General features: G+C 42.2%; 1 protein-coding gene and 1 long non-coding RNA gene across 2 annotated transcripts in view; one reads left to right on the top strand and one right to left on the bottom strand.

Moving 5' to 3' along the window:
• The window catches only part of slit1a (slit homolog 1a (Drosophila)), a 93,956-nt gene extending 80,921 nt beyond the window's left edge, over positions 1-13,035 (top strand). Inside the window, exons 26-37 of the mRNA XM_046070584.1 lie at positions 3,065-3,228; positions 3,840-3,964; positions 4,084-4,181; positions 4,299-4,438; positions 4,998-5,091; positions 5,200-5,337; positions 5,451-5,679; positions 5,800-5,930; positions 6,051-6,205; positions 7,156-7,444; positions 7,836-8,047; positions 9,653-13,035. Of these exons, the coding sequence (XP_045926540.1) occupies positions 3,065-3,228; positions 3,840-3,964; positions 4,084-4,181; positions 4,299-4,438; positions 4,998-5,091; positions 5,200-5,337; positions 5,451-5,679; positions 5,800-5,930; positions 6,051-6,205; positions 7,156-7,444; positions 7,836-8,047; positions 9,653-9,891 (2,014 nt within the window). The 3' untranslated portion in view covers positions 9,892-13,035. The remainder of the gene's footprint in view (positions 1-3,064; positions 3,229-3,839; positions 3,965-4,083; positions 4,182-4,298; positions 4,439-4,997; positions 5,092-5,199; positions 5,338-5,450; positions 5,680-5,799; positions 5,931-6,050; positions 6,206-7,155; positions 7,445-7,835; positions 8,048-9,652) is intronic.
• On the bottom strand, positions 8,068-10,956 carry LOC123984017. Its single transcript, XR_006828350.1, has 3 exons — positions 10,470-10,956; positions 10,251-10,353; positions 8,068-9,911 (listed from the first exon to the last, which is right to left on the bottom strand). It is a non-coding gene; the product is annotated as an uncharacterized LOC123984017 (long non-coding RNA).

Genomic DNA, 13,035 nt, shown 5'->3' on the forward strand with positions numbered 1-13,035 from the left:
CACACACTCCCACACACACACACACACACACACACACACACACACACACACACACACACACACACACACACACACTCGCCCCCCACGAACTGTTCGGGCTCAGAAGTGTATACAAGCTCAGACACACACACACACACACACGTGTGCAAACAGACTGTCTAGACTACCTTTTTGTCTGAGTCAAACAGGAGTCCAAATGAAGCAGAAAACTTTGATGTCTTTACTGCTGGTGTGATCAGTCAGAATACCTCCTATTAAATGTCAATTGGTTTTTACTAAGCAATGCAGTGGGGGCGCAACGATACTGAAGCGACAATGAGCTCCATTTAATAGTTTCAACTTTAAGACCCCACACAGGGTTCAAAGTTCAACGCTGGAAGCTTCATAGAAACCACAGTGAGATGCCGAAGCGGGCTACGAGCAGGACACACTCGTGCATACTCTCACACACTGAGGTGCCAAAGCCTTTAGAAAGCTGCACCTTTGGCTTTACAGCGCAGTAAAGAGGAGAAGAATCATTAACGCTCAGGGCTTCAAACAGACCCGGGGTCTGAGCCTGGTGTGGATGTGGTGCGGTGGTGGTGTGGTTTGGTGTACAAATGTGTGTGTGTGCGTGTCTGTGTGTATGATGGTTGTGGTTTGAGCTGCAGATTAATAAGCCGCTAATTGGCCTGCTGGGTATTAGGTGTGAGGTGAGTGAGCTGAGCCCGCACTAGGGCGTGTCCCGCCAGGGTTTTGGTGGAAAGCTGTGAGAAAAGAGAGTGATATGAAAGAGTACGTTAAAGGAAAATGAAGTAAAGCCTTCAGCGAATTAAATCAAAACCCACATATTCTCAAGCTGCAGTTGGATACAGCACTGTGAGTTAATGCCAGAGCAAAAGCCTGCAGCTCAGAGGACTCAGAGAATCACAAAACATTTTTAACTGGTTGCAGGTGAACAAGTCTGTGTGAAAATTTCAAATAAGATCAGTTGGACAGCCTGTGCACATTGTACAGAACAGAAGTCTGTCCTGAAAAATCAAATGCAAAGTTCCACTCTGAGTATTGTGACTGGCTAGAGATACGTTGACATAGGTAGGGGTGGAGTGATGTAATGATATACAGCTGTAGAAAAGAAAAAGACAGAGAGACAGACAGAGAGAATGTTTGTACGACAGCGGATCCGGTTTCTTCCTGGAGACTCCCTGGCTCCTTTCTTTGCCTGGCTGGCACACTGCTGCTGGCTTCCTGCCCTTAGTTTCCTAACTGTTCTCTGACTACCACAACTCACTCCGCACTAATAAGCATTCTCCCATGAGCACAGGCCAATTAACTTGTTGTCTCAGATGGTTACATTGTATATTTCCCCCATCCTCACAATGACCAGCTTCACACTCTGTATCCTTTCACCTGACTCTTCTGCAGCTTAGCGGTAATTCACAGATCAAACAAAGAAGGAAGTAGGCTTTCAAAGTCTGTTTATACATCAGTTCTCTTCGTCCCAGACACAGAGAGCAGATGTGTCATGTACTGGTTCTGTGGACTGAGCTGTGCTAACATTAGTGTGCGGTCAGCTGAGGTTTAGAGGTGGTAATGACCCTGCGGATTACAGCAGCCATCAGTCATCTACCCATTAAGCCACATTGGCTTGTCCCCCTAGATACCAGCTACAGCAAGGAAAATAACAGTATATATGCAAAATAGACTGTACACACACAAACAATAATATAATGCGCATGCCCAAATATGCAAGCACATCAATATACCAGTTAATCTGTTAAACAATTACACCAATGTTTTTCAGGAAAGAAAAGAACTTGTTTTTTCCCCATGATGAAATATGTTCATTGTTATAAGCCTTCTCTTTTTTCTCCCCACAAGGTCTCTTCATGGCAATGAAATCTCAGAGCTTCCTGATGGCATCTTCAACGATGTGTCCTCACTTTCCCACTTGTAAGTAGTGACACACACACACACACACACACAACTGTTTGCCAATGGCAGCCTATGTAATACCGTCTGCACGTACCACTGAGTTTGTAAAGTCTACATAGACACACACATACACACTTTCGGGCACAGAGGGGGTCTGGTCAGACAGCCGGAGAGTGTGGCTCACAGTGGCCTGTCTGTAGTCCTCTTTGGTGGGCTCCACATGAGCCAAGCCCTCCCTTAATCAGCTGCAGTCCTGTGGTTAAAGCAACACACAGACCCCTCTACTGTCTCATCCCCCTGTCACATCTCTGAAACACAAACATTCCCCTAACACACACACACACACACACACACACACACACACACAGATTCTCCATGGTCTGTGGACCTCAGTGTTTGTTTTGGTTTGTTTATTTATGTCTGTGATTTTGTGTGTGTCCGTTGGGTGTGTGGTGTGACACAAAAGTATCTTTGCAGTGGTGCCCATCCAGCCCAGATATGTACATAATCCCTTGACGGTCGCTGATCAATAGACCTATCAGTGTCACAGTTGGAGAGGAAGAAGGGAGGATAGAGAGAACTAAACAAAGACGTTTTTGGAGGGCAGTACAGGAGTCAAGGCTGCATGAAAACAGGGTGAAGGGATGGAGGGGGAGCCATTGATCCACAGTCACAGTCAAGTGGCTTTCATGTAAGCAGATGTCAGGCGTCAGCTATTGGCCCGGCCTGAAAGATGAGCCTGTGTTCCACCGTAATGGAACAGCATCGATTCAGGAGTGTTTGTGCATCCAGCAGGAGGATAGAGCGGCATTGATTCACGACCACCATGACAGAAGTGGTTAAGTGTGCCTTCTGTTCACACCTTTGCCTATAATTAAGAAGCCCTCCTCCAGATGATGTTTGGCACAAAGTGGCATTGAGCATTAAACTTTAAATCTGTTTTATTCTCAGAGCAGCAGTGTTTTAGTTGTTTAGTACACCAAGTTTGAGGTTTTTTGCTTTACGTAAGTGTGTACAGACACCTTCTGGTAATTGAGTGTACTACAATGATTTAGACATTATTTGTTATGGAGCTAAATGAGGTGGAAAAGTACAACAGCCATCTTACATCATCAAATCATTAATATGTTTATTTGTTCTGCTCTATCAGGGCAATCGGCGCCAACCCCTTGTACTGTGACTGTCACCTGCGCTGGCTCTCTGACTGGGTGAAGACTGGCTACAAAGAGCCTGGCATTGCCCGCTGTGCAGGTCCTCAGGGCATGGAGGGCAAACTGCTGCTCACCACACCTGCAAAGAAGTTTGAATGTACAGGTGAGTTAATGTGGACACGGAAATAAGGCGGTGTACGTTTAAATACATTTACTCAAGTACATCACTTAAGTAAAATGTTAAAGTATGTCCATTATTGTCTCCTCCGCTCCAATTCACAAGGAAATTTTAAATTTGAATTATTTAAAATCTTTAGGTACTAGTTACTTTAATAATACAAAATATAATCAATAAATATGTTATTATGTATTATTATAAATTAAGATAAGACTTTATGGATTCCTTGATGAAATTCACAAGCTACACAGCAGTCTGTAAAGTAAATTAACCCCACTTTTACTAGCTGCAACATCAAAGTGATGAACACATTAATGCATCAGTTATAATAATATAATATAATATACATTCCTCTGAAATGGGCCATTCTGCATAATGAGTATATTTACTTTTGGTGCTTATAATTTGATACTAATAATGCTACTTTTAAGCACAATTTTAAATGCATGACTTTTACTTGTAACAGAGTATCGTACACTGTGGTATTGCTACTTTGTCTGAACATCCAAGTACTTCTTCCACCATTGCAGAAATATAATGTAAGTAGCACTAGCATGTAGATACTGTTAATTTTAATTGTTCTGCCTTTTCCACAGGAGATGTGGACACTGCAGTGCTGGCCAAGTGTAACCCCTGCCTGTCCAGTCCGTGTCTGAACCAAGGCATCTGTCACAGCGACCTGATGGAGATCTACAGGTGCAGCTGTCCACCAGGATTCAAGGTCAGAGCCACACAGTGCTGCCACCTATTTGAGAATATTCACTTAAGTTTACCTCAGTGTGTTGCAAGTGTGCATAATTTATAACAAAAAATTAACATTATCTCTGTTCTCTGTCTCAGGGCAAGAACTGTGAGACAGCTCTGAATGCCTGTGTGAGTAACCCATGTGCCAATGGAGGAACCTGCCAAGTGAATGAGGATGAGGAGGGAGAATTCAGGTGAGGAAGATGAGCTTTGAAATCAGCACAACAGAGGAATAAAATCATATTTATTACATAAGTAACTTATGCAAGTAAGATAACTCAATGGCGTAATGAGCATGTATGTTTTTGCAGTTGCACGTGTTCACTGGGCTTTGAGGGCCGCACTTGCCAAAGCAACACTGATGACTGCGAAGACAACGACTGTGAGAACGGAGCGACCTGCATCGATGGAGTCAACAACTACACTTGTTTTTGTCCCCCCTACTACACAGGTTAGCGCATAGTGTTTAACTCAAGAAGCAACTACCCTTTGTACAAAAAAATTCCCTTGTATAAACAAGCTAAATTTCATGTCATCTTGAGGAATTTGCTGGTATGTGACAAAAAATCTTCCATTACATAAAGATTTCTTGAAAAAAAAATCAAGCAAATATAAAACAAAATTTGACCTTAACCAAAAAAAACACTTTAAGAAATCCAAAATAGAGATTCTTTAAGCTAAACACAATTTAGTAGTTGACATGAATTATTCTGCTTATTTATAGGTGAAAAAATGGTTTTGTCTGAGTAAGCAAAGCCATCTAGTTTGTCAGTTTCAGACCTGTTACTTGAATTAAATATCTTACTTACAAAAACAGAGAACAGTTACCTCAAGTTTTTTTGTTTGAGGTTTAATAATGTAATGCAAATAGTGCTTGGCAAGATTAATTAATGATGATTGTGTGATGATTAATTGCTTCTGAATTAAATTACTTTCTTTCCTTTTCCTGTTTTCACAGGATGCTTCTTGCTCTGCTGTTGATACTTTATTTTATACTTGTTTCTGTGTAGGGGAGATGTGCGAAGAAATGGAAGATGTGTGCGCCCCAGGACGAAGTCCCTGCCAACATCAGTCTACCTGCCTCATCACCTCTGCTGGACCCAAGTAAGTGTTTGCTGCCAGCAGAATCAGATATGGCGAAAAAAGATGCTATACTCTGAAGAATAACTTGTCTTCATTCAGCTTGATTCCAGTATTGCTTGTGGATTGCAGGTGTGTGTGCTCTCCTGGTTATGTTGGTGATGACTGCAGTTTAGACTACAATGACTGTGAGGAGCATCGCTGTCAGAATGGAGCTCAGTGTAGGGATGAGCTAAATGGATACTCCTGCATCTGTCCTGAAGGATACAGGTGTGAAGAGCACACATTTAAATGCTAACAAGCTTTATTTTGGATTCTTGGCTTCCTCTGTTTTACCAACATCATCCTTCCAAAATAATCCCTCGCTCTCTTTCTCTCTATAGCGGTCAGTTGTGTGAGATTCCCCCATCTCCGCTCTCCCTGTGTGAGCTGGCTGACTGCCAGAACAACGCCCCATGTGTGGAGCGAGGTGGGCGTGCCCTCTGCCAGTGTCCGCCAGAGTTTGGCGGGCCACGCTGCGAGAAGCTGGTCAGCGTCAACTTTGTTGACAGAGACTCCTACCTACTACTCTCCGACCTCAAGAACTGGCCTCAAGCTAACATCACCCTACAGGTATTCATAGAGTGTGTTAATGTGCGAACATTTATAGGATGTGTGTGTGCTGATGCTGCTGCTTCCTGAAACCCGAATAATTCAACCAAAACACCCGATGCAAACATGTTCTCTCTGTAGGTGTCAACAGCCGAGGATAATGGTATCCTCCTGTACAATGGAGACAATGATCATATTGCAGTGGAGCTCTACCAAGGTCACGTCAAGGTCAGCTATGACCCCGGCAGCCAGCCAGGACATGCCATCTACAGGTAAGGTGCCATGTACCCTTCAAAGGGCTGAAGTTTACTGTCGCTATTGGCTGACTCCTGATGAAAAGGTACCATTTGTATTTTTATATCTTATATCCAATCTCTGTTGTCCTTTACCAGTACTGAGACTATCAACGATGGCCAATTCCACACAGTGGAGCTTGTGACCTTTGACCAGATGGTGAACTTGTCCATTGACGGGGGTCTCCCTACCACAATGGACAGCTTTGGGGCGGTGCGGCCCCTCAACGGGGAGGCTCCGTTATACGTGGGGGGTAGGGGCCCTCTCCAGAACACACCTCCCTCCTCTGCAGGCACTCTTAACTACTACACTACTGTCAATCACCACCCCTCCCTCCTCGCTTTGTCACCACCGCAACCAACCCCTCCCCTCAACCATGCAACCCTTCAACCACGTCCTACCTCCAAACCCTATCCTAAAGCCACACCATCCCAACCTTCAGTCATGACTGTGTTTGCTAGGGGCCACACATTAATCACAATACAAGAAATAAGCACAGACCTCCCAACACACCATATTCACACATTTGTAATGAACAAATAACACATTTCACCTTGACAAATAAAACAGCTCTCAAAAATGACAGCTCACAATCTATAGTGAACATATAATACACAACTTTGTAGTCCAGTAGATGTGCTTGTTACACTGCATTTTTACAGTGTGTAAAGTATGCCCTCTAGTGATTACCATAAGAATTACCAATCACAGTCTTCACTTTTGATTTGTTTTGTATTTGCATGGATTTGCTTGCATAAATGCAACTATATATATTTGTAATGTGTGATTTAGCCACTCTTGACATTCACAAAATGTGACATTCTAAATTCACCTTTCCTATGCAGCCCCACTTTCAGGGTTGACGTGACAGTTTGCTCTGGAGTGGCTCAGATTTTGTTTCAGTGCTGTGTTGTGCTGTGCTGTCCATTCATATAACACTGCAGGAGACATTTTGCCATATCTCTTTTGCTCTCCAATGTTTCAAGGATGATGTGTCTTGTAGTGCAAATGCAAAATGAGTAAATTAGAAAAAAAGTTGCATGTATTTATTTGACAAATTGTACATGCACTGTTGGGACACGCATGTTTGAAATGTCTTCCTCCATTACACTCATACCAGTCCTGTGTTAGTTGTCTGTTTGTGGTCCAGTATGCATGTCTTCACACCTATAAACATCATCTCTTTTGTTTCTCCTCCTCCAGGCATGCCAGTGGATGTGCACTCAGGCGCTTTCCGTCTCTGGCAGATCCAGAACGGTTCCAGTTTCCATGGCTGTATCCAGAACTTGTACATCAACAACGAGCTACAGGACTTCACCAAGACCCAGATGAAGCCCGGCGTGGTACCGGGCTGCGAGCCCTGCAAGAAGATCTACTGTGTACACGGCATCTGCCAGCCTGATGGGGCCCAGGGACCGGTGTGCCACTGCCAGCCAGGCTGGAGCGGGCCGCACTGTGACCAGCCTGCTTCCAACCCCTGCCAGGGCAGCAAGTAAGTTAGCAAATGGGATAGAAATTTATATTGCACATCAAACATCTTATTGTCCATTGTCTTCCTGAACAATGGCCAGTGGTGGAAGATGTACTCAAATCCTCAAAGTACCAATACAACAACACAATTTAAAGATACCCTATTACTGCATTCAAAATCCTACTAAAGTAAAAGTATTATCAACAAAATGTAAAAGTGCTTGTTCTGCAGACAGATGATCTCTGCAGCTGATATATTATAAAACATTATTAGATTGTTAATAGTTAAAATTACTGACAGTTGCGAACTTTCTTTACTGCTACAAATCCACGATACTGGTCTTCAAACATCAACTTCATTGATTTATTTATGGAGCAGGAAATTTGATGGAAGTTTGATTGTCTTTTACTAGGTGTGTCCATGGAAAGTGCATCCCACTGGACACTCAGTCGTACCGCTGCGAGTGTGTAGAGGGTTACCGCGGTGCCCTGTGTAACCAACAGGGGGAACTGTTTAACCCCTGCCGTCGCCTGTCCTGCAAACACGGCCGCTGCCAGATTTCAGACACGGGAGATGCCTACTGTCACTGTGAAAGTGGCTACACTGGAGAACTTTGTGATGCAGGTTGGTTTGTTCTGTCAGTCTTAACTTAACTTAACATTTATTTGTCCCCGTAGGGCAATTGGTTCTGCAGCAAGACACAGACACAGGACAGACACAGATATCAAACAAGACCAAAATACATAAAATACTAAAATGTTACAGACTCTGGTTGTACAACAGATAATTGAGAAGATAGATAGGCCTAAATGCTAAAGTGCTATAGAATAAGGTGCTCCATTTCTGAAAATAAATAAATAAAAAGGCCTCCCATTTGACAGCCATATGTTGAAAAGAAACATCCAACAATGTTCATCATCAAAAACATTTCCACAACAATCACCATCACATCAACAACATCATCAACGTCAGTACTATTCATGTTATAACAACCCCATCACTATTTAATTGTGAAATTTATCTACTTCTCCAGACTGAGTTTAGAAAGGAGATGGCGGAATGAATGAGTGCCTGTATCTATTGCTCTTTACCGGGGGTAATCTGAACCGAGAACCAGAAGGTAGGATCTGAAACTCCAAATGAAGGGGGTGGGTGCTATCAGAAATAATTGATTTGGCCTTCCTAACTACCTGTCTGTTATACAGGTCAGTGAGACTACACTGCTGGAGACCTAGAATTTTACTGCTGACTTTCACCATATTGGAAAGAGCAGTTTTGGCCTTGACAGTGAGATTACCATACCAGCAAATTACAGAAAATGTTAATACAGACTCAATGTATGATTCATAAAAAAGGGTCATGAGGGTCTTATCGACATGAAACTTTGACAGCTTGCGAAGGCAAAACAGTCTTTGTTGGCCTTTTTTGCAAAACATCTCACTGTTGGAATTGTTGGAAAATTCAACTTATATGTTTCTACGGATCCCACCATCTGCCCATTGGTAGTGTTCTGAGGAGTTGATCACTTACGCCTAAAATCAATCAGCATATCCTTTGTCTTTTTTACATTTAATTGAAGGAATGCCCTATCACACCAGAGCACAAAATCATCAACAACAGGACCATGATCACTTTCCTCGGAGAAGAGGAGACTGTCAATAGCAGAATCATCTGCAAATTTTAAAATGTGTCTGTTATCATGCTGGCTGCGGCAATATAGAATATAGAGGAGTGGTGAGAGGACACACCTCTGAGGAGACCCCGTGGATGATGACATCTTCTCCAACAAGCAACCATTCACCCTTACTCTATGAGTTAAAAAGTCAAGAATCCAACCCATGTTAAAATCAAGGTCAAAGTTCTTTAAGAGCTTGTCAACTAAAATGTGTGGTTGGATTGTATTAAAAGCAGATGAAAAATCAACAAATAAAATCTTGCATGTGTTTTACTACCTTCGAGGTGTTTGAATCACAAATTTAACAGAGTAACAGTGGCATCATCTACCCCACGCTTAGCCCTGTAAGCAAACTGTAGTGGGTCAATGAGATTCTCAGTTTTTGTGAGGACAACTTTTTTTTAACCAGTTTTTCAAAACACTTCATAACTAAGGAGGTCAGGGCAACCGGCCTAAAGTCATTTAATAGTCTGTATTTCTAAGGGGGGTAGGGGAATTCAAACAAAATGATATGATAAAATAATTACAATAATGTCTGTGTCCCTCTTCTCCAGAGTCTGAGTGTCGGGGGGAGCCTGTGCGAGACTTCTACCAGGTACAGCGAGGCTACGCCATCTGCCAGACAACACGCATGGTCTCTTGGGTGGAGTGCACCGGAGCTTGCGACACAGGGGCCTGCTGCGCCAGCCAGCGGGTGAAACGCCGGAAATACACCTTTGAATGCAGCGATGGAACCTCCTTCAGCGAGGAAGTGGAAAAGACCATCAAGTGCGGCTGCATGGGCTGCATGTAGCACCATTCACTCACATTTTGCTGCCGCCAAGCAGAAGACAGAAAGGAAGGAAGAAAGAGAGGGGATTGGAGGAAAGCGAGGGAGGGCAGGAAAGAAAGAAAGAAAGAAAAAGAGTATAAAGAATATATATAAAACCTCTATCTATATATTATGGACAACAATGTTTGTAAAATAGGACTTTTCCTCCCCTTCCAAGGGTGTGTGACCTACAGTAACACAGAGAATCCAACATCACGTGCAACAATGTAGAAGTGACAACAACGGCAACAAAACCATTGTATCTGCAACATTGTTCCAAGGGGTCCAGAGATTTCAAAGGTGTTGCATTCAGAGTGAGGCATCCCTCCAACCTAAATTACCCAGTGTGAATTCCCCATCCATCTGCGAGGCCTCTGACACCCCAGCCACCATCTACCATCTTTACTTCATGGAGGTAGTGAGGACAGTGGGGGTCCAGCCTGGCTAAGAATGGCCGAAGAGAGACAGAGAAAGACAAAAAGAGAGAACCAGAAGGATCAGAGGAGAGCTGGACCGTTTGACTTGGCAAAGCTATCTTGAGTTGAGCTTGGCTGGGTTACCTGGACTGGGCTGGATATGGTTTTGGGTTGAGTTGAAGATGGTGTTGGTTTGGTTGTAGCAGTTTCTCTGACAGGGATACAGTCATCCATCCACACATGCACATGTAGAAGTGAACAAAGAAAAGGCAGGGTTAAGAGTGGCACATAATCCAGTGTGGATGTCGTGGCTTCGAGGCCGGTTGGTCTGGTGTCACAGTTGCTTGCTGTGAGGTACCGCAACATAGAAACTCCATAAAAATAGAGACTGCACTGACTAGCAGCACTGAAAACGACAGTCATACACCTCTCTGAAGTTCATGATCACACATGCATGGCGTACATACATTTACACGCAGTCTTAGCACTTGTAAAAGTGCAAGGGCTTGTGTGGTGCAACTATCTATTCTGTTCGTACAGCAAACCAGTCTGGCGCTGGCAGTACCCAGTGGTTATCAGCCCCCCAGCATACATTTCCTCAGGGTGAGGAAGATTTGCATAATCTCACCCTCTTTGAGCAGGAGGCCGTTTAGTCCCGCTCGTCTTAATGCCTGCAGTATTAAACTTGTGCAAACTGTTGCATGTGTGGAGAAGAGTTTGCCAACAAATATGTAGAGATTCTGAATATCATTATAAATGTTATTACAAAACAAAAAGGTTGCAGAATCATCCTCTGATTTTTGTTTTGTTCCGTCTAATTTCTCATATTGATTTGTTTTTATTTTTGTTATATTTTGTCTCATGATGTAACCTAACTCCTTTAGCCCCCAACACCCCCCAACAACCCTTTATATAGAAATGCCTAACAGATTCTAATATATATATATTTGTATTTCATTTTGGTATAGTATTTTTCTATGTTAAAGAGTAAGTCTTTTTCTGGAAGCTTTGGGACTGGTGGAAAGGCATTCAGTTGGTTCCCTAGGTGTTTTTATTTGTTAATCTCACTTGCGCCAACAAGGTAATTCATTATGTTAATTGGCCAAAAGTACAGCAGGTGGTTGGCCTTGTTGTATAGGAGGCAGTATTGGTCTAGAAATATGTTTAATATTGTATATGTTGTCTTCCATGTGAATATTACATCTAATTCATGAGTCTGTGCTTGTTTTTATTTATTTTATCTAAAGGCGTTTTCCTGTAGAAAGTGTAAGGCATAAATGTTGCTGACTTTCAAATATTTTCAAAAATTTCAAAAAGATGAAAAAAGGTAAAATAATGACTAAAAAATATCATAAAAATCTGTAAGGTATTTGTAACATCACTTAATAGCGAGTTACGACAGTGTTTTTCTCCTCTCTGGCTCAGACATTCCTCACTTGCTGCAGGGGCTGGAGAGGTCAGAGCTGGGGATTTATTAAGAGATGTCCCCCTCAAATTTACCTTGTAATTACCATACAACACTTAAAAGGCTTCTGATTGTTTTCATGTTCATTTTGTTGAAGTGCTGGGTTGTATTTCTGTCATTTTAATTTGAGAGATGTTTGCCATAGAAAGGTGTTTTTTTGTTTTTTTTTTAGTTCAACAGAGTTAAAGTAGTCAAGCTCAACTGAACATAAGCTGCTGTCAAGCCAGAAGAAATAGGATGAAGTTGCTTCTGTGGACAATGGTCTTGTTAAGATATATCATTCTCAATCTGTTTGAATAGGCAAAAGTGTGTGAAGCATTACATGCCTACTACTGACAGATAATAAATGAGAAAGGTCTGGACATTTCAATGTCTGTCAGTTCTGACTGTCTATCCACAAAAAAAAGAAGAAATGGTGCCAATTACAGTGAACACAACAGTCATACCTGAATGTATAAATGTGTATAGATAAATATGACCTATGCTTATTCATGAAGTGGTAACTTTTAGCTGTTATTTAGTTTCTAATGTAAGATATAGAAATCACATACCATTCAATAAGTCCATCAGGATGGCTTAAGGCATTGTTCTCCCTGCAGATTGGGATTGTGTTTATCCATTTTGCTGATCTAAATGTTAAAAGTCTCTTTAAAGTGTGAAAGGCTGAAGACCCAGATCTCAGCTTGGTACAATGCACACAGAACTCCTATTCATGTTGCTACCCATGTTGACTTTGTTTTACATGCTGTTGATGTGGTCCAAGTGGTGTACAATAACATTAAAAGAAGATCTCATAAAAGGATACTGATGAACAGTCACTGTAATTCTTAGGATGTGTGCCTCGTAAAGGTGCATCTTTAGTCGAATGTGGCTTTATTTTCATGTCTCCTTTCCTTCCTCTGCACTGATCTGTACTGGACTGGTGCATCCAACTTCCTGGTAGACATCTTAGTGGTGCTTGTGCTATATTGAGATGAGATTCAGTTATCTGGTCATATGACCAGAAATATATACATAAATATGTCATTGTAAACGACACAATGTCTCTGTTGTATTGAACCGGTGCAAAAACTTAAGAAATATCCCTGGTTGGGTTCCATCTATTTGCTTTTTTCTTACAGGATTGATGGTGGGATTAAACCGAAAAACTCCCAATAATGCTGAATGTATGTAGTGCCACCGACAAAATGTTTACCAAACCTCCACTCTTTTTCATTAATTAAACTTAAATGTGTGTGCTTTTAA

Source organism: Micropterus dolomieu, linkage group LG15, assembly GCF_021292245.1.
Source record: "Micropterus dolomieu isolate WLL.071019.BEF.003 ecotype Adirondacks linkage group LG15, ASM2129224v1, whole genome shotgun sequence".
NCBI lineage: Eukaryota > Metazoa > Chordata > Actinopteri > Centrarchiformes > Centrarchidae > Micropterus > Micropterus dolomieu.